This window comes from Sorex fumeus, unplaced genomic scaffold (assembly GCF_029834395.1).
Source record: "Sorex fumeus unplaced genomic scaffold, SorFum_2.1 ptg000034l, whole genome shotgun sequence".
NCBI classification, from domain to species: Eukaryota; Metazoa; Chordata; class Mammalia; order Eulipotyphla; family Soricidae; genus Sorex; species Sorex fumeus.
Genome location: NW_026606091.1, coordinates 5,522,553 through 5,548,438, shown reverse-complemented (window position 1 = coordinate 5,548,438; position 25,886 = coordinate 5,522,553). Strand labels below are relative to the sequence as shown.

The 25,886-nt window shown below is 41.5% G+C and overlaps 1 protein-coding gene across 1 annotated transcript in view; it reads right to left on the bottom strand.

The window, feature by feature from the left end:
* CCDC171 (coiled-coil domain containing 171) overlaps window positions 1-24,587 on the bottom strand; it is a 339,207-nt gene extending 314,620 nt beyond the window's left edge. Inside the window, exons 1-3 of the mRNA XM_056117342.1 lie at window positions 24,527-24,587; window positions 8,389-8,524; window positions 444-618 (exon numbers count right to left, since the gene is read on the bottom strand). Coding sequence (XP_055973317.1) covers window positions 444-618; window positions 8,389-8,493 — 280 coding nt within the window. The 5' untranslated portion in view covers window positions 8,494-8,524; window positions 24,527-24,587. The remainder of the gene's footprint in view (window positions 1-443; window positions 619-8,388; window positions 8,525-24,526) is intronic.
* Window positions 24,588-25,886: the final 1,299 nt, after the last annotated feature.

Sequence of the window (25,886 nt, the reverse complement as noted above, 5' to 3'; positions counted from 1 at the left end):
AAACAGAAAACCTACTTCCTTCTTCTTTCCCAAACACAGTCTTAAGTGTTTCCTATAGCTCATCAATGAACAAAATCACCTGCGGTGCTTCTTAAACATACAGATTTTCAAGCCAGAGACTGATTCAGATTATACGTGATAGGAGGCCCAGAATGTGTTTTTTGTTTTTCACAACATGACTCTACTGATTATTATGGGACAAATATTCTTCAACATGACTGAAAGAATTTTGAACCCTCTTTTCATTCAGAAAATTATTTTAAAAAAATCATGCAAGATAGAAAAATGTTCACTCAATTATTTGTCAGCGACTTTACACACACTCAGTGAAGTGTCCATTAAGCAATAAGTAAAACCCATAACTATATGGAATATACACACAACAGTGAGAATGATACACAATGAGGTCACAACCTAGCCACAAGCAGCAGAAAGAGTCTTACCACACAGCTTTTCCTGGATCCTATGCGACTCAGCTAATCTCTCCTCTGCAGCCCGTCTTCCAAAACCAGCTTCCTTTCTGGCAACGGCCAGATCATACTCCAGACTTTGCCGCAATGCCTCTCCTTTTTCAACCTCAGATCGCAACTTCGCAATCTGGCTCTCATAACTGGCCAACTGAAAGCAGATTGCTGGTATTATGAACCAGTATTAAACATTATCTCCAAGATTACAAGACTATTCCCCCAAACATTAAAGCTCCTTAGAGAAATTTATTTCGACAATATTCATAAAATAGTACTTTACAAGAGCAGTGGTAAGCATTCATTTTACTCACCAAATAACTTTTATTAATTTTCTTATTTAGAGAATTCGCATAGAAAAATATTTTAATTTAAACTAGAAATAAAAATAAATCACAAATTTTAATGGAAAAGTAAAAGTAACATGTAAGATATTTGTTAAAGACTAGCGTTATAATACCTAGGGAAGAGCACTTATCTTGCATGCGGCCAACCCAGTTTGATGATCCCAGCACCCCAGAGGGTCCCCTGAGCCCACCAACAGTGATCCCTAAGACCAGAGCCAGGAGAAAGTCCTGAGCACCAAGTTTGGTCTAAAAAACAAAAAACAGCAACAACAATCAAAAACAACTTAAAAACAAAAAAGAATTTTTTTAATTGTACAATGCATAGTAGCACTGCAGCACTGTCCTCCCGTTGTTCATAGATTTGCTCCAGCGGGCACCAGGAACATCTCACAACAAATTGTGAGACTTGTTACTGTTTTTGGCATGTTGAATACGTCACAGGTAGCTTGCCAGGCTTTGCCATAGGGGAGAGATATACTTGGTAGCTTGCCGGGCTCTCCAAGGGAGGCGGAAGAGTTGAACCCGGGTCGGCTGCATGCAAGGCAAATGCCCTACCCGCTGTGCATAGTAAGGCCTTGAAAATAATTCTCTCTTCTTCTAGCCCCTTTATGAAATCAAGACACAAACTTCATCAAAATATAGTTCAGCAAATATTGCATACTATTTTTCTTGATTATGTATTACTGATAGAGCATAGAACTGTAGCACTGTCCTCCCGTTGTCCATCGAGTTGTTCAAGCGGGCCCAGTAATGTCTCCATTTTGAGACTTGTTGTTACCGTGTTTGGCATATGATAGAGCATAAAGTAATAAAAATACCAGTTTTCAGGACTATAATAAACTAGGTTCTAATTGAACTACTTCCCTTAAATAGTATGACAGAAGACAGGCCAGAAATTGGAACAGATAATTTATGAGGTGCTTATCCACTCTGAAATTTGATGATCTAATCGACAATTCATTAAATGATATAAAACACTAGGTGACAAGTGAACATGTCAAGTGAGCAAAAAAAAAAAAAACCATAATAAAGCACCTGATCTAAGAAATTAAATGCCATTAAAAAAGGCACATGAATTACATTTTATAAGAGGTAAAAATGTGGTCCACAGGACAATTGCTAGAACTTAGAACACATGTCCTGCCAGCATATGGTCACAAGTCCAAATCCCCAGAGTCCCATATGCCTCGAGCATAATCCAGGCAGATCTGCTGTTCTGTGACCCCTGGAGTCACCAGCAATCTTTGGTCTCACTCCAGCCAGGTTTGTCAAAGCATCACAGAACGGACCGCAACCCCCCAGCATCTCGACTAAAGATGTGCAAAGTGCCAGGAAGTATGATCTCTGGCCAGCACCAGGACAGGTAGCACAGTGAGTGCTAGCGGCACCACAGCTGTGACCTTTGTATCTCCACTGTTAACACGAGTGCGAGAACCACAACTGCAAAAGGAGCACAGACCTGAGGAAGCATAGCAGCTGAGTGTGAGGCTGTGGCCCCAGGGAACATCAGAGCTGGAAATGTGCAAGGAGTTTTGAAACATTATGAGATCTGAACAAACAGAAAAACTAAGTCTCATAAACTTGAGACTCAAGGCTCCAGAACATGTACCTGGACCTTCCCATTACCTCCCTGGCTTCTTGACTAAAAGCAACTTGAGGAAGCACTGCTGCATTGTAGATCTCCCCACAAACGTAGTAGCTTTGAACGGGAGAATAATATATGTGTCCCATACAAAGGATATGAAAAATGGAAGTGAAAATGGCCTTTCTCTCTCTGTCTCTGCCTCTCTCTGTCTCTGTGTCTCTGTTTCTGTCTCTATCTCTGTTTCTCTCTCTGTCTCCCTTTCTCTCTGTCTCTCTACTAACTTAGCCTCTAAAATCCATAGAGTTTCCACCATTATCAGCCCCCAAACCTTGCAACTGTGAGCCTTATGCCTCAGGGTTTTTTTTTTAATTGAACCATGAGGGGATACAGTTACAAAGCTTTCATGCTTGAGTTTCAGTCATACAATGATCATACAACCATCCCTCCACCAGTGCATATCTTCCACCACCAAGGTTCCCAGTATCTGCCCCAGTATCCCAGTCTTCCCCCTGCCTCTATGGCAGACAATCTTCCCCATATTCTCTTTTGTATTGCTTGTTATGAATAGCATAAGATGTCATGTGGCTGCAAGAGTGGCCACGTGCTCTTGGAATTTTAAAACTTTAGATAATTAGGGTCTGGAGAAATCTCTGCAGTGAGCCCTTTGCTAGGTTCCGAGATTCTTTTGTGTGTCTCTGGATCATGGCCTTAAGGAGCTTAAATAGCAGCCAGAGGCAGTTCATAGGCGTGACCTCCAGGGTCCCATAGAAACAAGGAGAGGAGATGGACCAGCCTATCCCCTAACTCTTGAGGCCTGGAATTTACCATAACTGAACCCCCAGACCTGCACTTCCCACTGGGTCTGAAAGTTGGCAACCGCCAGGATTTTTAGGGGGCAGGTAGGGCCTTGAGGCTTTTAAATACATATTTTAATTCCCAAGTGATGAATACTTCTACCAAGGAATGTAAAAATGATCTATTATCATACACAATACAATTGCTACAACATAGATAAATCCTGAAAATATTATGCCAAGTAAAATAAGCAAAGAATCAATATTGCATGAGTAGTAGCTACTTAAATGAGTTACCTGCCTAGAATATGAAAATTCAAAGAAACAAAATTTAGATTAGAGGCTCCCAGGGTCTTTGGGAAGGATAAGATGAGATGTTAATGTTTGATTAGCACATAGTTTGTTTGAAATAAAAATATATTTTTGAAAATACAATAATGGGGATGACTGTAATTATATTCACAATAAATATAACTAATTCTACTAAATTGCATACTATAAAATAGTAAATGGCAAATGTGTTTATTATTTATATAGTATACAGCAAATAGTATACAGTAAACAGTATATGGCAAATGTTACCTTATTTATCATTTACCATTCACAGACCCACAAAAGAACATTTTTTTTCTTTTTGGGTCACACTCATCGAAGCCCAGGGGTTACTCCTGGCTTTGCACTCAGGAATCACTCCTGGCGGTGCTCGGGGGACCTTATGGGATGCTGGGAATCGAACCCGGGTCAGACCCGGGTCAGCCACATGCAAGGCAAATGCCCTACCCACTGTGCTATTGCTCCAGCCCCAAGAACATTTTTTTCAAAGATGGCTAAGTCTGAAGAGAGTCTACCTCGAGGCTACTTTGGGTCTCCTCGGGCCACTAAAGACAGAGGAAAGAGAGATTCTATCCGCTTGGGGTGACTGATTCTAAGTCCCAGAAGACTGAGGAGAGAAGATAAATGAAACCTGATGATTCCATGGTATAACTCTTACTACAGCCATGTCTACAGAAAATATGCTTTCAGACATAATAGGCAGGGCCATGAAGAAAGCAGTATTAGGGACCAGAGAGATAATACAGCAGGTAAGGTGCATGCCTTGCAAACTGTCAACCTGAGCTCAACCCCCAGCACCAAATGGGTCTTAAAAGCACTGTCAGGAGTGAACGCTGAGCACTACTAGTTGTGGCCCAAAAACAAAAACAAAATCTTTTGAATGGCATCTCCCTCTATTTAAAAACATGTCTGCATTCTCTTAAAAGCCTCATCAATGGGTAGTTCTCCAGTCTTTCTTTGTATTTCTAAAGCATGTCTCAGCCTCTAAGAGAACGTTTTTTCACCTTTATAATCTTCATTTGCACCATAAGGCAAAGAAAGTTCTCACAGAATAATGTAATTAAATGTACAAAATAAAGACACAGAAAGTCCGTGGCAACCCAGGAGGGTCGGGTGAGTCCCCGCCACAGGCCCCAATATAGCCCCGGCAATTGAAAACCTCCAAAAATCAATCGCTGCCATGCTCATGGCCAACTTTCACAGGCTCAAACCAACCTCATCCATGAGTAAATCTGCTGAAAAACCCAGGTATGCAGGAATTGTGACCAAAATCTCCAAGTTCACAGTGAGTCAGGAATGGGAGACCTCCCCCATCTCCCTGTGCTTCCAATAACCTGGCAGTCATGCCCAGGAACTGCCTCTAGTGCCATATAAGCTGATTAACAGCCATGATCCAGAGACGCAGAAGTAAATCTCTCAGAAGAAAGCAATATGAGAGCAACACACCACTGAGATCCTCTGGGTCCTAAAGTCACCATCCAGTTAAAATTAATTCATTCACTAACCTCCGCTAATATATATTTAAGTTTAAAATTTTAGAATTCCTGGAGCACGTGACATCTCATACTCTATACCAATTGTGTACCAAGACAAGCTTAATGGCTCCAGGGTGAAATACAAAAATCTTCACACACTTTCCACTAAAGAAACTTTTTGGGGTCATTTTTGCAGATTATTCCTAACAAGCAATGCAAAATAAATTATTTAGGTCCTTTTGGGGGGCATGCTTGGGGGGTTCGGGTGCAAACATGCGAAATATGGTGGTGGGAAGGTGTAATGGTGGTGGGATTGGTGTTGAAATATTAAATGTAATATTTCTTATTATGAACATCTTTTAAAATATTAATTATTGTGAACATCTTTTAAAATGTTAAAAAAATTTAAAAATTAATTTTAATTAAAAAAAACAGGTTGAAAAAGAGAACGACAATGTAGGAACAAATATACAACATATGAACCAATCTGTGATGACATAATCTACATACTTCTCTATTTCTCTCTCCCCTTTTTGGTTGTTTTTGTTTTTTGTTTTGCCATTGGTTTGGGGGTCACATCCAATGGTGTCATGGCTTACCTCTGGCTCTGCACTCATGGAGCCAACGGGCCAAATGGGGTGCTGGGAACTGAACCTGGATTGTCTGCAAGCAAGGCAGACTTATCTACATTTTTTTTTGGAGGGTATCAGTTGTACTTGTGGTTTATTCCTGGAAGGCTCAAAGGACCATATGTGGGACCAGTGACTGAAACCAGGTCAGCTGTGTACAAGGCAAGAATCCTACCTGCCTGTTGGGAGGATCCTCCCAGGATGGGAGATGCATGCTGAAAGTAGACTATAGACCGAACATGATTGCCACTCAATGTTTCTTTTGCAAACCACAACACCCAAAAGGAGAGAGAGAACAGAGGGGAATGTCCTGCCACAGAGGCAGGGTGGGATGGGGGGGATGGGAGGTGGGAGGGATGATGGGACCCGTGGTGGTGGAGAATGGGCACTGGTGGAGGAATGGGTACTCGATCATTATATAACTGAAACCCAAGCACAAAAATTTGTAAATCTACAACTGTACCTCATGGTGTTTCACTAATAGAAATTTTTAAAAAAAGAATCTTACCTGCTACACTATCTTTCCAGTCCCTCTACATATTTTTCAATAACACACTGAGTAACAAACTCTACTACCAAATCTAACAATCACTGCAATTTCTTTGTGATAGTAAAAGCTGTATTTCAATAACTGAAATGTTTCAGTAACTGAATTAGTGATATATACCGTGCTTTCATTGATAATAAAGTCAAAAATAATGCTAATATCATATGGGTAAAAATTATAATAACAACAATGGCTAACTAAAGGAGGCTGGGTCAACTTCATAGTTGAAGGAAATACTTAATTTATTGGTGAACAAAAACTTGTATGTTTTGTCCCCTTCTGAGTCCATGAATCCCCTATTTTTCTGTCTCAGAGGATCCCAGTTTTTAAAACCCTCCTCCCTGTGCTAATGAGCTACATGAGTGTCAAAACAAGGTTACTTCTTTCAGCTCTCTGGGGGCTTGCACATAAAAATAATCAGGTAAGCATGAAATAAATCTTTTCATTCTAAAATATCTGTAGCAGCAACGTGTTGTGGAAGAGCAATAACAAAACAAATTCAAAAAAACACCTGAGTTATCATTTTAAAAGAATAAGTTTTCAAAAAGATTTTCCAACAGAACAGCAGAACTTAAAAAAGGACATAAAACATACTACTTTACACAGAACTGCCAATAAATTATAACCATTACAGTACACTGCCACTTTACAAATTTCATTTAATTACCAAAACAACCTTTTAGAACCAGCATTTCACAATGAGAAACCAATAATATACGGAATAAATAACTAGCCTAAGTCACATATCTTATAAATGGGAAGGCCTGGAATGAGTCCAGATTTGTGTAAAATGATATTCTTTCCACTACACCAGGTTGCCTAAGCTGTGCTTTAAGAATGAAGGGCCTTGGGCTGAAGAGAAAGCTCAAAGGACCAGAGCATATACTTTACACGCAGTGCACCAAATCTGATCCGGGCACACATGTCCCCTGAACACTGCAGGGAGCAAACCCCTAGAGAGCAGAGCCAGCAATAACATGCAAGCACTGCTAGTTGTAGTAAAAAAATAATAAATTAAAAAGTTAATAAGATTTAGAGAAAAGGAGGAAAAAATACAGCATATAAAACAGACACAGAATCTGTGAGTTGTGTTAGAAAAGAAAAATAATTACTCTCCTTGAAATAAATATACATAGAGTCATGATACATTAAAACAAAAAATCTAAGCTTATATATGAATCATACTATAATCTTAAAATATACGCTAGGGCCAGAAAGACAACTCAGGAGCTGAAGCACATGCTTTTAAGTAGAAAACCCAGATTCGATCCTCGGCACCACCAGAAGCAACCACTGAGCACAGACATAGGAGTAGCCAAGAGCACCTCCAGGTGTTGCCTCAAAAGCCACACTCAAATTGATGTTTCATTTTTTTAAGTTTTTTGGGCTTTTATGCCATGGTGTTCAGAGGACCATGGAGGCCTGGCAATCAACTCTATAGCTCCTACTTATAAAGTATGTACCATCAGCCCAGCTCTCAAATCTAGTATCAAAAAATATATTATTTCCATGATTGAGGCCATAAAGGAACCACATTCTGATTTCAAAAAGAAAAAGTGTCTAATTTAAACGTCCTAGAGGCCAAAGAGATAGAACAGTGAGTGGGTAGGACACTTGCCTTTCATGTGGCTGACCCAGGTTGGATCCCTGGCATCCCACATGTTAACCCAGGAGCACTAGAGCCAGAAATAAACCCTGAGTACTGCCCTGAGTGCAGAACCAGGAGAAACCCTAAGCACACTACCAGGTGTGGCCCAAAAAAAAAAAAAAAAAAACCACAAGAAAAAAATAAAACAAATACCCTTAAAGATAAAAATGTAATTATCAATTAGTATTACTAATTTAAATTTTTCAATGGCCAGGGAGACGGCTCAAAGGGCTGGACCATACATTTTGTATATGGGAGCCCCTTGTTTGTGCTCCAGTACCATGAGGAGTGACCCCCAGTATCATGCCCAGAGCAGCCCCTGAGTACATCTGATTGTCACCCAAAAAACAAAAAATAGTTTAAGACAAAATACATTTATTCCTTGAAATTCAACTTTATAGAATTAACACATCTATGTAATTTGACTATATTAAGTAATAATGACATAGAAACAGGTGTTAGACAGTTTATAATATGGAACAAATAAACAGTGATCAAAATATTTTATCTACACATTATAGTATCTACAAGAATCAAACATTATCTGGGAGAAAAATAAAACCTACTTCGGCATTGTGCTTAGTTGTTATTTCTAATTTTTCTTTCTTTGCCCGATGGAGTTTCTTTCTGAGATCAGCAGTAATATCCAACTCTGTTTCATTTTTAAGCATTTGTTTTATATCAGGCGAGGCCGTCTTCAACCTATAAAATGAGGTCATTGTAAAATACAGTTCTCATTAACATATAAGGCCCTCCCGTTGATCGTCGATTTGCTCGAGCGGGCCCAGTAACGTCTCCATTGGAGACTTTGTTGTTACTGTGTTTGGCATATCGAATACTCTCGGTAGCTTGCCAGGCTCTCCGAGAGGGGCGGAGGAATCGAACTCGGGTCGGCCATGTTGGCCGCTTGTAAGGCGAACACCCTACCGCTGTGCTATCGCTCCAGCTCATTAACATATTTCAAAAAATTTCTAATCTTTTGTTAATTTTTTGTTAATATGTTAATTATCGCTGGAGCGATAGCACAGAGGTAGGGTGTTTGCCTTACAAGCGGCCAACATGGCCGACCCGAGTTCGATTCCTCCGCCCCTCTCGGAGAGCCCGGCAAGCTACCGAGAGTATTCGATATGCCAGACACAGTAACAACAAAGTCTCCAATGGAGACGTTACTGGGCCCGCTCGAGCAAATCGACGATCAACGGGAGGGCCTTTAATTAATTTATTAATTTAATTTCTAATATTTCTAATAAATTCCCCCTCCCCCGCCCCCCCCAAAAAAAAAAAGAAAACAAGGAAGCTGTTGAAGAGATCGTACAGTCCGTAAGACACTTGCCTGTCAAGGTGCTGATCCCAACTCAATCCCTGGCACCATACATATATATATATATAGGCTGGGGTGATAGCACAGCGGTTGGGCGTTTGCCTTGCACGCAGCCAACATGGCCGACCCAAGTTCGATTCCTCTGCCCCTCTTGGAGAGCTCGGCAAGCTACCGAGAGTATCTCGCCCGCACAGCAGAGCCTGGCAAGCCCCCCGTGACGTATTCGATATGCCAGGCACAGTAACAACGAAGTCTCCAATGGAGACGTTACTGGGCCCGCTCGAGCTCGAGCAAATATATATATATATATAATCCTCGAGTGTGACCCAAGAACCCAAAAAGAAAGCACAAGGAACATGCTAAGGCCCTTGCCTTAGCGACAGTTGCAGTCAAATAAATGATTCCCAGTGAAAAAGCCAGGTGGGCAGACTAAAAACAAACTACTGTCCTCTGAGAAATACCACAGTTCATGAGTGATACTTAGAGACCTTCTGATCCTGTTACACCTGGCTAGTAGGAGAAAGACCATGTTCTTTCACTTTTCCTTTTCTTTTTTATTTTTATTGGGAGAGAATGCTCCAAAGTGCTAATGAGTAGGTCTGTGGGTCCCACTGGGAAATTTTAGTCACGGTGCTGGCAGTTCAATGTAAGGGCCCAGTGCTGCCCTGCTGCTCTGGCCCTGCAGTGACAGGGAACACCCGGGTCACCTAAGGCCCACCAGGGCCATACCAAGTGGTGCTGGTGCCAGGACTGAACCCTGAGTGAGTGTATATAAGGTATGCTCACTAAAAACTATACTATCTCCTGGACCACACTTTTTACATTTATAAATGGCATCTTTTATTTATTGCAAATGTAATACATGTTAGAGTAAGAAAACAAGTATAAATGAAAGAATAACAATTCCTGTTTAAAAATAACTGACTAGGACTGGGGTTGTGGCTCTGTGGCAGAGCATATCGTTACTTGTGTGAGGTCCTAAGTTTGCTGTCTGGCACCACAAAAATCATTGATTAGAATATTCTTCTCCCCACCCTTGCCTCACCTCCACCAAGGGGGAGGGGAACACTGAAATAACATCAAAGAGAATGTAAAGTGATAAATCAACACAGAGAAAGTATACAAAAGATGAGACAATAGCAATAGAATACTGGAAATTGAAAAGCAGGTAGACAAGTGGTTACTGACTTATCTAAAGAGTTGAATTCAGGGGCCAGAGCAGTGGGTAGGGTACTTGACTTGTACGCAGCCAACCCGACCCAAGTTCAATACCCAGTATCCCATATGGTCCCCCCGCATCATCAGGAGAAATTCTTCAGTGTGGAGCCAGGATTTACCCCAGGAGCATCACCAGATGTGCCCCCCCAAAAAAAACACACAATAAAAAAGTTGTATTCAAGGCCAACAGTGGGGAAGCAATCTGATTTACACCTAAGCTCCTAAAAGGTCAGCAGTTAGAAACACCTTTGAAAATGGAGGTAAAGTAACCCCGGTTCTACTCAGCAGGAGGCACATGCCTCCCCACTGTATGAGCTCTGGGCTCATCCCTGGCATAGATGCCCCCAATCTCCAGCATTGGAGGGTACTTCATGGTACTTGATGGTTCCCGAGCACTGCCAGTGTGTCCCTGATGACCTGCAAGCACCAATCTATCAGGCACATACTGCAGGACTGAGCAGCACCAGGAGTGGCCTTGGGGGTCCCCTAGACGCCCCGGGGTTCTCTATACAAATACATTAAATAAACAGGGGTCAGGACAGAAAAGTAGTACAGGGGTAAGACACAACAATTCAGTCCCCTGCACTACACATGTACTCCTGAGCACACAGCCAGGAATAGGCCCTGAACACAGCCAGCGGTGGTGCTAAACCACCCCCCTCTGAAAATAAAAGAACAAATTGGGACTAAGAAAATTGCACAAGGTGGGTGGAAAGACAGCACAGCAGGTAGGACACTTACTTTGCACGCAGCCAAACCAGGTTCAACCCTGGCATCCCATGTAGTCCCCACCCCGAGCACCATTAGGAGTGTTTCCTAAGTGCAGAACCAAGAGTAACCCCTGAGCATCTCTGTGTGTGGCACAAAAACAAATATATGTGTGTATGTGTTTGTAGGTACAAGTATATATGCATATGCATAAGTATACATATCTATATATGAACAACATACATATAACAAGGGTTAAAGCACTAGCCTTGCATGTGGCCAATATCAGTTTGTACCCCATCCTCACAAGGTGGCTCTAGTACTGCTGGGAATCCCCCTCAAGTACAGAGCCAGGAGTAGCCCCCAGGTACTGCTGGGTGTAGCCCTACATCCAAAAATAATTAAAATATTCCAAACTTTTTAATATATTTATAAAAATATTTACATTTCACAAGTAAAAGTCTCATAATATATATAAGAACATACCAGTTCTTAACTCTCAATAGTCGGATTACATAGTCTTTGTTCAATTTGTATTAACTTTTCTAAATATACATGCATTAACATTAAACATACTTATATATACATATGTACATATTTAGGACATCAATAAGATCCTGTTCGAGATGAAGTCATGAAATTTGCTTGTAAGTGGATAGACATGGATAGATATCATGCTAAGTGAAATGAGTCAGAGAGGGACAGACATAGAAGGACTGCATGCATTTGTGGAGTATAAAATAACATAACATGAGACTGATACCCAAGGACAGTAGACACAAGGGCCAGGAAGATTGCTCCATAGTTGGAAGCCTGACTCATGAGCAGGGGGAGAAGGCAGCTGGAATAGAGAAGGGATCACTAAGAAAATGATGGTTGGAGGGATCAGTAGGGATTGGAGATGTGTGCTGAAAGTAGATAAAGGAACAAACATGATAACCTCTCAGTATCTGTATTGGAAACCATAATGCCTAAAAGCAGAGAGTGCGCATGAGAGAAATTGTCTGCCATGGAGGTAGGAGTGGGAAAGTGGGGGGGTATACTGTGGAGATTGGTGGTGAGGAATGTGCACTGGAAGACGGATGGGTGTTTGATCATTGTATGATTGTAACTCAAACATGAAAACTTGTAACTGTATCTCACGGTGATTCAATAAAAGAAAAGAAAAGAAAAAAGATCCTGTTCATAAAATAGAACATCGAGTACAAGATGCTCTTTTCAACAGTTTTAAACCATAGCCCTGACGAGGATGGTAGGGAACATGCTAATAAGGCCTCTCACTCTTGACACTCAACATCTGATGAGAGTCCCTTGGGAAACCCTCCTCTTAACAGTACTGTGAATCACAGTGCTTAAAATAAAATTTGAAAAAAATTAAAAAAAGACTCTTGGAGACGTGGGGATGGCTCAGTAGAAGGGTACCTGTCTTCGTTCCTAGCACAGCCCCAGAATGCCTGAGTGCAATCCCAGTACCTCTGCTGTTTGGGAATTCTACCACCACAACGAAATATGTAGCCCAGATGAGCACCACAACCTAGTATGAAACCAAGCCTCATCATCACAACACTACCACCACCAACATGGATATGGAAAGAGGGAAAATAAGCACAGAAATGAATAATGAAAAAGTCCTTGTTGACAATGAAATAATAGCCAAGAAAACTGCTTAGACTTTATTCATTTGTTCTCTACCTTGCACAAAAAAGGAGTTAAAATCGTTAGGTGGGAAATGTTTGTGAACCCTAATTATAGGTAAAGCACTCCTACACATCGAAAAGTACTCCTTAACATCCAATCATGTTAAATTTGAGAATAACTAAAAGGGAGTTATTCTCAAACTTAACATGTACAATGAAGATTCTCTGACACACTTCTGTAAAATGTATTTCAAAGATATACTTTTAATAAAAAAAAAAAAGAACCAGAAAGTACTTGCAATAGCGATTAGGCAAGAAAAAGATATTAAGGGCATTCAGGTAGGAAAGGAAGAAATCAAGCTCTCACTGTTCGCAGATGATATGATACTATACTTAGAGAACCCAATAACCTCCACCAAAAAAGGCCCAGAAACAATAGACTCATATAGTAAAGTTGCAGGCTATAAAATCAATACACAAAAGTCCATGGCTTTCCTATATGCAAACAGTGAGAGAAGAAAGCAACATGAAAAAAACAATCCCGTTCACAATTGTGCCCCAGAAAATCAAGTACTTAGGAATCAGCTTAACTAAGGAAGTAAAGGACCTGTACAAAGAAAACTACAAAACGCTACTTCAGGAAATAAAAGAGGACATGAGGAAATGGAAAGATATCCCCTGCTCATGGGTCGGGAGACTTAACATTGTCAAAATGGCAATACTACCGAAAGCATTGTATAAATTCAATGCAATCCCTATAAGGATACCCATGACATTCTTCAAAGAAATGGAGCAAACACTCCTGAAATTTATATGGAACAATAAGCCCCCACGAATAGCTAAAGCAATTCTTGGGAAAAAGAAAATGGGAGGAATCAACCTCCCAAACTTCAAACTGTACTACAAAGCAGTAATAATTAAAACAGCATGGCACTGGAACAAAGGCAGAACTGCAGACCAATGGAACAGGGTTGAATACACTGACATCTCCCCTCAATCATATGATCATCTAATCTTTGATAAAGGTGCAAGTAATGTGAAGTGGAGTAAGGAAAGCCTCTTTAACAAATTGTGCTGGCATCACTGGACGGCTACATGCAAAAAAATAGGCTCAGAACTCTGCCTAACACCATGTACAAAAGTAAGATCAAAATGGATTAAAGACCTCAACATCAGACCAGACACCATAAGGTACATTGGACAAAGTTGGCAAAACCCTCCATGACATTGAAGCTAATGGTATCTTCAAAGATGCCACGCCACTGACTGAGCAAGTGAAAACAGAGATAGATAAATGGGACTATCTTAAACTAAGAAGCTTCTGCACCTCCAAAGAAACAGTGACCAAAATGCAGACAGTCTACAGAATGGGAAAGGATATTCGCTGAATACACATCTGACAAGGGGTTGATATCCAGGATATACAAAATACTGGTTGAACTCCACAAGAAGAAAACATCCAACCCCATCCAAAAATAGGGCAATGAAATGAACAGAAACTTTCTCAAAGAAGAAATCCAAATGGCAAAAAAGCACATGAGAAAATGCTCTACATCATTAATCATCAGGGAGATGCAGATCAAAACCACAATGAGATACCATCTCACACCTCAGAGACTGGCCCACATCCAAAAGAACAAAAGCAACCGATGCTGGCGCGGATGTGGCGAGAAAGGGAACTCCTTCACTGTTGGTGGGAATGTTGACTGGTTCAGCCCTTCTGGAAAACAGTATGGACGATGCTCAAAAAATTAGAAATTGAGCTCCCATTTGACCCAGCAATACCACTCCTGGGAATATATCCCAGAGAGGCAAAAATGTATAATCAAAGTGACATCTGCACTTGTTTGTTCATTGCAGCACTCTTTAGAATAGCCAGAAACTGGAAGAAACCTGAATGCCCAAGAACAGATGACTGGTTAAAGAAACTCTGGTACATCTACACAATGGAGTACTATGTAGCTGTTAGAAAAGATGAAGTCATGAAATTTACATACAAGTGGTACAACATGGAAAGTATCATGCTAAGCGAAATGAGTCAGAAAGAGAGGGATAGACATAGAAAGATTGCATTCATCTGGGGGATATAAAGTAACAAAATGTAAGATTAATACCCAAGAATAGCTGAGATCAGCACCAGGAGGATTACTCCATAGCTTAGTGGCCAGTCGGGCATTCTAGAGGAAAGGGCAGCTCAGACAGAGAAGGGAACACCAAATAAAGGGTGTTTGGAGGATCCTCCCAGGAGGGGAGATGCATGTCGAAAGTAGACTATGGACTGAACATGTTTGCCACTCAATGCCTCTTTTGCAGACCACAACACCCAAAAGGAGAGAGAGAACACAGGGGCTTGCCCTGCCACAGAGGCAGGGGGGGATGGGGGGATGGGGGTGGGGGGGATATTATCCATGGTGGTGAAAATGGGCACTGGTGGAGGGATGGGTATCTGATCATTGTATAATCGAAACCCAAGCACAAAAAATTGTAAATCTACAACTGTACCTCATGGTGTTTCACTAATAAAAATAAATAAATAAATAAATAAAAGAACCAGAAGACTAGACAGCATAGAAGAACTTGCTTAACAAGTGGACAACCCCAAATTGAAAAAAAAATTGATCCCCCAACACCCCATATGATCCCATGACCACCACCAGGAGATATCCCTGAGGACAGAGTCAGGGATAGTCCCCAAGCACTGCTGGATATGTGCTCCTGCACCCACCCTGTCACAAAAAAGGAGGGGGGAGGGGAGACAAGAAAATTTTTAAACAGAAAAAAAATGAAACCTGAAATATTTTTTATTTTCAACAAGTAGAAAATTACAGTGTTCATTATTCTGAATGTTCCTAAACATTTACTTACAATTTCTGTACTAACTTTGTAAATCACACTTTGGGTTTCTCTCTCCCAAATGGCTCAATTTTACATATCTGAACTCTACACATTAGAAGAAAATAAATCAAAGGTATAAAACACTTAGTAATAGCAATTCTTGAAAATGTAAACTGCAAGTAAAGGTGCAGTTAGTAACAGAAGCTAAAACTAAAACTATGCACTCTACCTTCCAAACTGGCTCAAATTTCCTTATATATTATCCAATCTCTACAACTAAATGTTAGTAGAGAAGCAATGTCAAATACCTGGATTTCTAATGTCAAGTCACTCACATTTCAAAGATTCTTCTGCTTCTTAATATTTCATTTCATTGCACTGGTAAAATTTAAATGCAAGAGAAATGTGGGGCTAAAAAGGAATATTTTGGGGGTGGGTTGTGCCATACCCAGCAGTACATGGGGATCGCTCCTGGTACTACACAGGGACTATATGAGGTCTTGGTGATGGAACCTGGGTGAACTGCTTGCAAAACAAGTCACCCATACCCATCATACTATCTCTTCAGCCCCCCCAAAAAATTCCTTTTTTTAATAAAAACTGCTTAAACAGAAGTTTTAAATTGGAATAATGAAGAAGAATGATTAGAGTCACAGAGAGAACACGGCAAGACTAAGTAGTATCCACCTAGAAAGGTAAGCAAAAATAATCAGAAAAAAAAAAAGATTTCAGTCACTAGAAAAGAAAGATTAAGTCAGTCTTAAGAAGAAAATGAAAACACAACTGTGGACTGAGTTCACAAAAAGGTGCAGTGTCTGGGTCTAGTCCCAGTTCCCAGGAACTCTTCCTTCAGTCCCAGGACTTCTTTGCTTCTCTTACCAGGAGAACTCTTAGAGTCAGCCTGCCCTGATACCCACTTCCCAAAAACCCACTTACCTTCCTTCTCCTGGTTCCCTGAAACCAAAAACATCCCTCAACTAAGAGAAGAGCCTGCAGGCTTACCTTTGACTACCACTACTGACATGAATTGAAGTGTTTAAACTTATGGTAAGTCTTCCAACTTTTTCAAAATATCCCAGTTTCTTAAAAATATACTTTGTTATTGATAATTATAATTTTCCAATATGTCTGGCTTATAGGTTAGCTGGGATGAAATCTGTAAGAAGAGTAATAGAATAGACATAGACATATAGATATAGATACAGATATAGATATAGATATAAAGGTAAAAGGTAAAGGCCCTCCCGTTGATCGTCGATTTGCTCGAGCGGGCCCAGTAACGTCTCCATTGGAGACTTTGTTGTTACTGTGTCTGGCATATCGAATACTCTCGGTAGCTTGCCGGGCTCTCCGAGAGGGGCGGAGGAATCGAACTCGGGTCGGCCATGTTGGCCGCTTGTAAGGCGAACGCCCTACCCACTGTGCTATCGCTCCAGCCCTAGATATGGATAGTATTTATACTATCCACTATAGATATAGATAGTATCTATATAGATATCAATATATAGATATATCGATATCTATATCAGTGGTATATATGTGATTCCTGAAACTATAAGTGATATGCCTTTGACTAATTTGTATTTTTTTAATGATTATAAAACAAATAGGTACATACTGGAATTTTTTAAAGCTGTGTTTTATTGCAATTTAAAAGATTAGGTAGGGGCCAGAGAGACAGGAGAGGCTAAGATGCATGCCTTATATGTGCCCAAGCCCAGTTCAATCTCTGATATCACATGGTCACACAAGCAAGGCTGAATTACCTCAGGTCCTCATGTTGTACTACCAGACTATTTGTTACTCAGTGATATACATGATTTGCACGCTTACAATGTATGAGGTACTGAATTCTATCCTTGGCAATCCCACCTCCTCTCAAAAAAAAAATTAATTAAAAAGTTGAGGGGCTAGACAGATAATAAAGTGGTTAAGGCCCTTGCCTTGAACACAACCGACCCAGTTTGATCCCTAGCACCACATATGGGAGCACAACATCCTGAGCACTGCCACGAGTGATCTCTTAAGAACAGAACCTAGACAGAGCTTTAACAGTTGGGATAGAGAAGGAACCACTATGACAACGATAGATGGAAATGAGCACTCTGGATAAGAACCGAGTACTAAAAGTAGGTAAAGGAACAAATATGATAATATTTGATATAATAACAAATAACCTCTCAATATTTATATTGCGAGCCATAATGTGTGTGCATGAGAGAGAGAGAGAGAGAGAGAGAGAGAGAGAGAGAGAGACTATCTGCGATAGAGGTAGGCTAGGGGTTGCGGGTGTCGGGACAAAACTGGGGACACTGGTGATGGGAAATGTCCACTGGCGGAGGGATGAAGGTCAGAACATTGTATGACTGAAACTGGATCATGAACAGCTTTGTAACTGTGTATCTCACAGTAATTTAATTTAAAAAATCATAATAATAAGCCTTAAGCACTACTGTATATGATTCCAAAACCCAAACACCACCCCTCCCCCTGTCAAAAAAAAAGCTGACTAACAGGTAAAATACAAAAATGGGTTCTTGGGTTAGAGAAATGGCTCAAGTAGTAGAAAACATGCCTTGCACGTGGAAGGCCAGAGCTCATTCCCAGCACCTCCTGACAGCACATACCGCAGGACCAACAGGTGCCTCCAGTACAGGGCTTGAGCACCACTAGGTACCTGGGCAATGCCGGGGACAGCCCCCATAAAAAACAGGCTCTTACCAGCCCTACCTATATCTTTTACTTTTGCCTTTTATTATTTTGCCTTTTTTGTAGTTTAATTTCCTTGTGCATTTAAATAAAAGCATTTATTCTATCTAAAGGAACTAGAGAAATAAGAAAACCGGGGCAACATTCATAACAAAAGGAACCACAAACTACAAATGAATAATAGCAAACCACCAACGGCCACAAAACTTGCAAGTAAATAGAGGTCTCTATAGAGGAGAAGCCAGAGAGAATAAAAGACAGCATCTGATAAGACATGCCACCCCTCCAAAAAAGGACATTTAATAAAAAATACAACCACCCAATTTGAGAACAGTTATTGGCACTGGAACAAGTATACCCATCTCAAGATGACACAGAAATAGGCAGGATTAAAAAGACACCAAAGAGTTGGTCCAGTCTAGCCTCATGAGCAGTCAAAAGCGACCTGCCAAAGATCCCTTCCCAGACAAGGGTCCACATGCTAAAGTAAAAGTGCGAAGGATAAAAGCAAAATTGAATAGGATGGAGGAATAAAGACACAGAGAAGGCCCACAACAAACTATATGAAGAAACAGAACAAGAGCATTTCAGAAAGCATCATTTCTAACACTCAAAAATACCAACTGAACTGGGAAGCCTACCTGAACCTTGCCCCATTCTCAAAGCTCAAGGGTCAGGGAGATGGCTAAAAGGACTGTTGTGCATGTTTTACATATGTGAGCCCTCGGTTCTATCCTTAGCAACACACGGTTCCCCAATCACTGCTGGCAGCAACCTGAACACTGAGCCAAGAGTAGCCAGCTCCCAAGTACCATCAGTTGTGCCCCCAATAAATAAAGAACTCAGAAATTTAGCTCAGCAGTAAAGTACTCATCTTGCATGCCATGAGACCCTACATTCAAGCACCAGAACCACCAAAAGAAAAGTAAACTAAGGAATGCATCTATTTTTCCTTTTGTCACAAGGGAAAATGAGAGGAGCAAGAACAGATGCTATGAATGAAAGCATGACATAAAGACGCGCACAAAACAGAGGAAAACTATAAGTACACCAAATAACTAAAAGAAATTAACAAGATGGTATAAAACATGAAAGACAATGAATCAAAATGCTATCAATTTATATCTGGGGGCTATACCAGGCGGTGCTCAGGACTTACTCCTGGCTTGGGACTCCGGAATCACTCCTGGTGTGACTTGGAGAACCAACCATATGAGGTGCCGTGGATCCAACCCAAGATGGCTGCATGCAAGGCAAGCACCTTGCCTGCTATACTATTGCTCCAGTCCCTGAATAAAACAAAAAAAAAATTTTCAAATTCAAAAAATAATAAGACAGGAGTCAGAGCTTACTTTTTGTATATGTATAAAATTTTTGCATAATGTTTTAAATTTTATAAAAATTTTATACAAGTACCTTAACACCTATACTATCTCTCTGACCCCTCAACTTTTACTTACCAGAACTTAGGCAGTGTTTACAGTGCCTGCCTTGCATACAGCCAACCCACAGTCGGGTTGGATCCCAGCACCACAACACGGTTCCGACACCCCAGCCCCAGAGGAATGATCCCTGAGCACAGAGCCTGGAGTAAGCCCAGAGAACTGCAGGGTGTGGGCCAAAAAAAATTAAAGAAAAAAATGAAGTAATATCACAGATATGTAAATATAAACAAGATTGAGAGTTTAAGAAAACTATCATTTTAGTACTCAGGACTAAATGAGAATGACAAAATGGACAAAAAGGAGAAAACTGGCATGACAAAAAATGTTGTCTTTTTAAAACACAAGAAAATGCTTCCAAACGAAAAGAAAAACAAACAATAGATCAACAGGGCCTGGGAAAATAGCTCAAAGGGATGCACTGCATGCAGAAACCCCAGGCTTGATCCCCAGCATCACATGGTAACCTGTGTACTGCTGCGAGCAACCACTGAGCACCTGAGTGTGACCCAAAAACCAAAACCAAACCACCCCCCCCCCAAAAGCAACAAAAATAGATGAATAGGATTAAAGTGGCAAAATATCAAATATAGGCAAAGAAAATAATCAGGGTCCCTGAAAAAGAAGATCAAAGCACGGGAATAGGACCGACACTAAAAACTGTGATTAACAAAGCTTTCCTGAAAGATATTTTAAAAATTAATCTATAATTTTTTTAAAAACCCTCATTTGATGGGGCTGGAGAGATATCACAGTGGGTAGGGTATTTGCCTTGTATGCGGCTGACCTGGGTTCGACCCCCATCATCCCACATGGGCACCGCCAGGAGTAACTGCTGAGTACAGAGCCAGGAGTAACCCCTGTGCATCGCCAGGTGTGACCCAAAAATAAATAAATAAAAAAATAAATAACCCTCATGTGAGAAAATAGAACCATCAAAACTAACACCAAGACATTATTCTAAGACATTTATTAGACTTTCACAAAAACATACACAGAATTGTTCCTAACAGACAGAAAATAAAAACTACACAAATGGTCATCAACTTATCAATGAACAAAGTATGAAATATTATTCAATGGGGGCTGTAGAGATAACATAGCTGCTTGCTTTGCACATGGGTTTGCTCCCTGGCATCCCATATGGTCCCCCAAATCCGGCTAGGAGTGATTTCTGAGTGTAGATCCAAGAGTAATTGCCGGATGTGGCTCAAAAACAAAAACAAAAACAAAGCAAAAAAAATGAAATATAAGTCAACCATAAAATAAATGAAGGCCAATTAGATAAAGAATCAATAATTAAAGAAATCACAGATAAGAGTCTCCTACAGTTGAAGAATACAGGCAACCAGCTACAAGCGGCCTGATGGTTCCCAGAGAAAACGGCTCAAGCAGGAAAACTTCAAAGGACGGTGTGCTCAGAATGACGAAAACCAAAAACAGAAACAGAAACAATGCTGAAAGCAGCAAGGTCAGAAAAAGGAACTTACATACAAAAGAAAGACTGTAAGATTCATAACAGATCAAATGAGACTCTATGAGCTAGAAGAAAATGGAGAAATATAGTACTGAAAATCAATGAACTGAACATCTCACCAAGAATACTCTATCCAACTAGACTATCATTCAGATTTGAAGGGAGGATACGGAACTTCATGGACAGTCAATAGTTTAAGAATTCATAGCCTTGAAACCAGTTTTGCAAGAAGCATTGGAGGAGGTCCTCTAAAGGGGAGAACAAAGTTTTCAACAAGTGGCACTGAGTATGGCACTCACTCATGGTGCTGCGTATAGTGGCCCTCTTCTAGACTTAGAAAGTGTGCTTAAAATCCCCAACTTAGGGGGCCGGAGCGATAGCACAACAGGTAGGGCGTTTGCCTTGCACACGGCCGACCCAGGTTTGATCCCCATCGTCCCATATGGTCCCCCAAGCACCGCCAGGAGTAATTCCTGAGTGCAAAGCCAGGAGTAACGCCTGAGCATTGCTGGGTGTGACCCAAAAAAAGGAATAAATGAAATAAATTGGCTTGAGAAAAAAAATCCCCAACTTAAAAAAATAAAAATAAAATCCCTAACTTGCTAAGGGATTTTATGTTTTCAATAATAAATCAATATTTCATTAATGTTAAATGTTCTATGTCTAATCAGGTTTTTTATATTCAGAGAATTTTGCAATCTTTTACTTCTGAATGCAAACACTTAAGCAGTATATATAATGTTTTACAATGTAAAGCCATTATTCCCTTTCCTATGATGAAGTACACTTTATATTTTTGTAGACCTACTCAGAATTTCCCCTTAAATTGCCTTAATTCTCTTCACTCTTACTAAATTTTACATTTGAAGGATTTATCTACTTCATGTAAATATTAAAATGTACTAGCGCAGAATTGTTCATAATGTTAACTTTTTTAATCTACATACCTCTTAAAAAAGGTTCTGAAGTGAAGCTTTCCAACTTATTAATTTACAACTTTGCGGAATTCAGATTAGCTCTATTCAACTATATATGTAGGTGTTATCACCTCCACAATAGAGAGAGCATTATCTTTCTTTTACATGGAATTAAAAAGAAACAGTGGGACTGGAGTGATAATACTGCACATAAAGCCCTTTGCCTTTCATGCAGCAGACCCAGTTCAATACCAGGGACCCGATAGGATCCCCTAAGCCCACCAGGAAATACCCCTGATCACAGAGCCAGAGTAAGCCCTGATCAATGGTAGGTGTGAATCAAAACAAAACAAAAGAAATATGGTAAGAAAACAACAAATGATCAAAGTCACCAATGGACAAAATCAAGATTTTTATCTCTAGAACTGAGCTTTACAAGGAGAAGCTGAGAGGGGGCTTTGGGGTGGAAAGAAACAGGCTCTCTGGTAATTGGGTGCAGTGTTGGAAACATGAATGCATGAAAAGTATGATTAACAGTATGGTAAATCCGGGGCTGGAGCAATAGCACAGCGGGTAGGGGGTTTGCCTTGCATGCATCCGACCTAGATTCCATTCCCAGCATCCCATATGGTCCCCCGAGCACCGCCAAGAGTAATTCCTGAGTGCATGAACCAGGTGTAACTCCTGTGCATCGCTGGGTGTGACCCAAAAAGGAAAAAAAATGTATTGTAAATCCTAGTACTTCAATAAAAATAGGTTTAAAAAAGAGAAAGTGGAGAACAATCAGTGGAATAGAAAATAACTGCAAAGGTCAAGAAGTATACTTGAAACTTCACTAGGAAAGTCCACAGATAAACAGTAATTTGGCTAATGTTGTGTACAAGCGATAAAATGTTCTAATATACAACTTCTCCAATATCTGTGATTCTTTAATGCTTCCCATTTGAATATAGTATTATCTCTGAACAAATTGATACCTCAAAGTCATTCCCTGCTATTATGCCAACTGTGACAAATATCCCTTCTCTGAAGGTTTTGTTAAAAATCTAACAATTTTCACTCCTACACCAAGCTTAAGAAGAAAGTTCATATCCTCACTTTATACCTAGGAAAATCATTCAGACACATGGTCAAGGTGGTGTCTATAATCAGTGAAAACACACGCTCGCACACAGCTTGTAAATTTCTAAAAAAGCTCCAGATTAAAACTACTTTCTTCATCTTCTTCAAAGCAGGCTGAGTGCTTTTGTGGCCCTTCGTTTCATAGGCAAACAAGTGCTTTTCCTGCTATACCATTTTTTTTTGTTGTTACTAGGCACTAATGGACCAAGTAAAATGACCAAAAAAAAAATGCTTTTCCCAAGGTTATTAGAACAATAAAACATCGATGTGCCATGTATTCCATGAGCTACACTTCAAGTGAAATTGGTTCTCACGTAAAATTATGCAGCGTAATATGAGGTCTGCTTTAAAAAGAAGGCAGATGTATGGTCCTAGAAGACTCCACTTCTGCAAAAAAAAAAAAAGGACTTTTCCAACTCTCTTGGAGTCCTGGAGCAGAAGCAGAAGTTAGCCTAATGCAACTTATTCTTTCGTTTATCTAACATTGCTAACATCTAGCACTGCTGTGTGTCTGGCTCGCCCTTTTTATAAAAGAAAAATGGAAAAGACATGGCCTTTATCCTCGAGGGCCTTGTAGATTCTTCGGGAGGGGTGAGGGGGGAACCACAGTCGGGAAATAGAAATCTAAAAAAGCTCCAAGCCTTTTTTTTTTTTTTTTAAAGATCTAGGTCCCAAAGAATGCGGGGAGACAATCCCGGGTTAGGATGCTCTGGAGAGATTTCCTCCGAGTGGGCGGAGAGACCCCCGAAGCCAGAGTGGGGGGCGTGTCCCCATCGCCGACAGTAATGATCGCAAACTAGGGGTCCCACAAAAACTCCCAGCGCAGACCCCCACCCCCCCAGTCCCATACCTTCCCGTTCAACACCACCTAAGTCGTTTTTCCTCGAAGCCTACACAACCCTGGTGGTTTACCTCCGGGACCTCCCGCGATCCAGATCGCACACACACCCACGACCCCAAGGACAGCTTCACCTCTCCAAAGCTAGCCAAAAGGCTCAAGCGGACCGCGGGGGTGGGTGTGTGTGTGTGGAGGTGGGGGATGAGGGGGACGCTAAGAGCCAATTAAAAAAAAACAAAACTGTTGGAAGCCGACGGACTCTAGGACCCAGGGACGCGGGGTGGGGGGGGGGGAGAAACAAACAGCGAAAGGAGCACAGCAGGGGGGCCCCCGCCGCGTGGAGATGAAGTTTACAACGGCCACTTCCGGAGGCCCGGACCACTCTCCGCCGAGACCTTCCAGACTCTCTCCGACCTCCCGTTCCCGCCCGGGCCCGGCCCCCGGCCCTAGCCTCCCGCCCCGCCGCTGCAGGATACGCACTCGGAGAACGGCGCACTCCGATTGGAAGAGCCGGGCCCGCGAAGCTGCGCGGCTTCCCAGGGAGGCCGGACGACGCATGCGCCGTTGCCGGGGAGCGGCGCGCCCGCGTCCGCGCGCGCGGCCCGCGCCCGCCCCCCGAGGACGGCCCCCACCCCACCGCACCCCACCCCACCCCCACCGCCTCCTCCCCAGCGCCGTGGCGTCCTTTTTGAAGTCCGCCACTCACAGGCTCACGGTCCCCGGAGGGCCTGCTGAGGTTGCGGCTTTCTCTAACTGCTCTGTGGGATCTAAAACAGTCCCACTTAACGAAGCCCAATCAGGAACCGCCTTAGACCTGTGTTATCTCACTGTGATTCCTTTTTTTTAAAAAAAAAAAAAATTTTTTTTTTTAATAAAACGCCCAGACTTGGAAAAAATCTGAGTGAAAAAATGGTTACCATTGGAGCGGGGAATGGATGAGATTGGTGCTTAAAGAGTACCAGCTTGCAGCCAATTTTTAAATCAGCCTTTTATCTGATGTCCAAGTCTGAATGAAGACAACGCTCTACCGTAATTACCTGATGGGCTGAACGTGACCAGAGAATTCCTATCACGGAAATGTATCAAAGTAACACCTTGCACGCCTCACCTAGGCTTTTTTATATAGCAAATGTATCCCGTTTTTAAGAAGCCGATTAGTAAACCTTAATCCCTTCATTTTCAGACCTCGTGAATAAAAATTTAAAAGCGCAGTTCCCAGATGCTGCCTTTTTACACAGAACCCCTGCAGATCCGTAGGGTCGGGGGCCCCCGGCGACCCGCGCACTCACGCCATAACTGGGGGCGGGGCCGGGAGCGGGGGGCCTGGAGGCCGCTGAGGGGGAGGCGGGGAGTCTCCGGCCCCATTTCTGAGCTAGTGATTCAACCTGCAAAACGCTTCTTACTGCAACCCACCTTGTGGCTGGGTCAGTGCGCTGGCACTGGGGCTGCATCTTTCCTAAAAAATATTACATAATGGGGTGCCTCGCTTGAAAAGTCTTTGGAGCCTGAGCGTGTGCTCCATCTTTCTATCCTCCGCCCTTCTCCTCCCCCTCCCCGCGCCCAGCCACATGCGTTCCTCTTGTTGCTAATTTATACTTGTGTTTCTCCCAGTAGCAGCTTCACAATCTGCTGCCGCCTCGGGGAGATTTGGAAAACTAAATCCTCTTTTGTTCCTTGGCTTTTGAAAGCCTATTATTCCCTAAAGAACAATGCAAATTGGCAGAATTTTGATTGAAGATTTTTATCTTCACCACCACCTTTCTCCCCCACCACCACCTCTGAAAAAAGTGTCTGTACAAAATGAGGCTTTCCTGTTCGAAGGATCCCATGTTGATTGTGA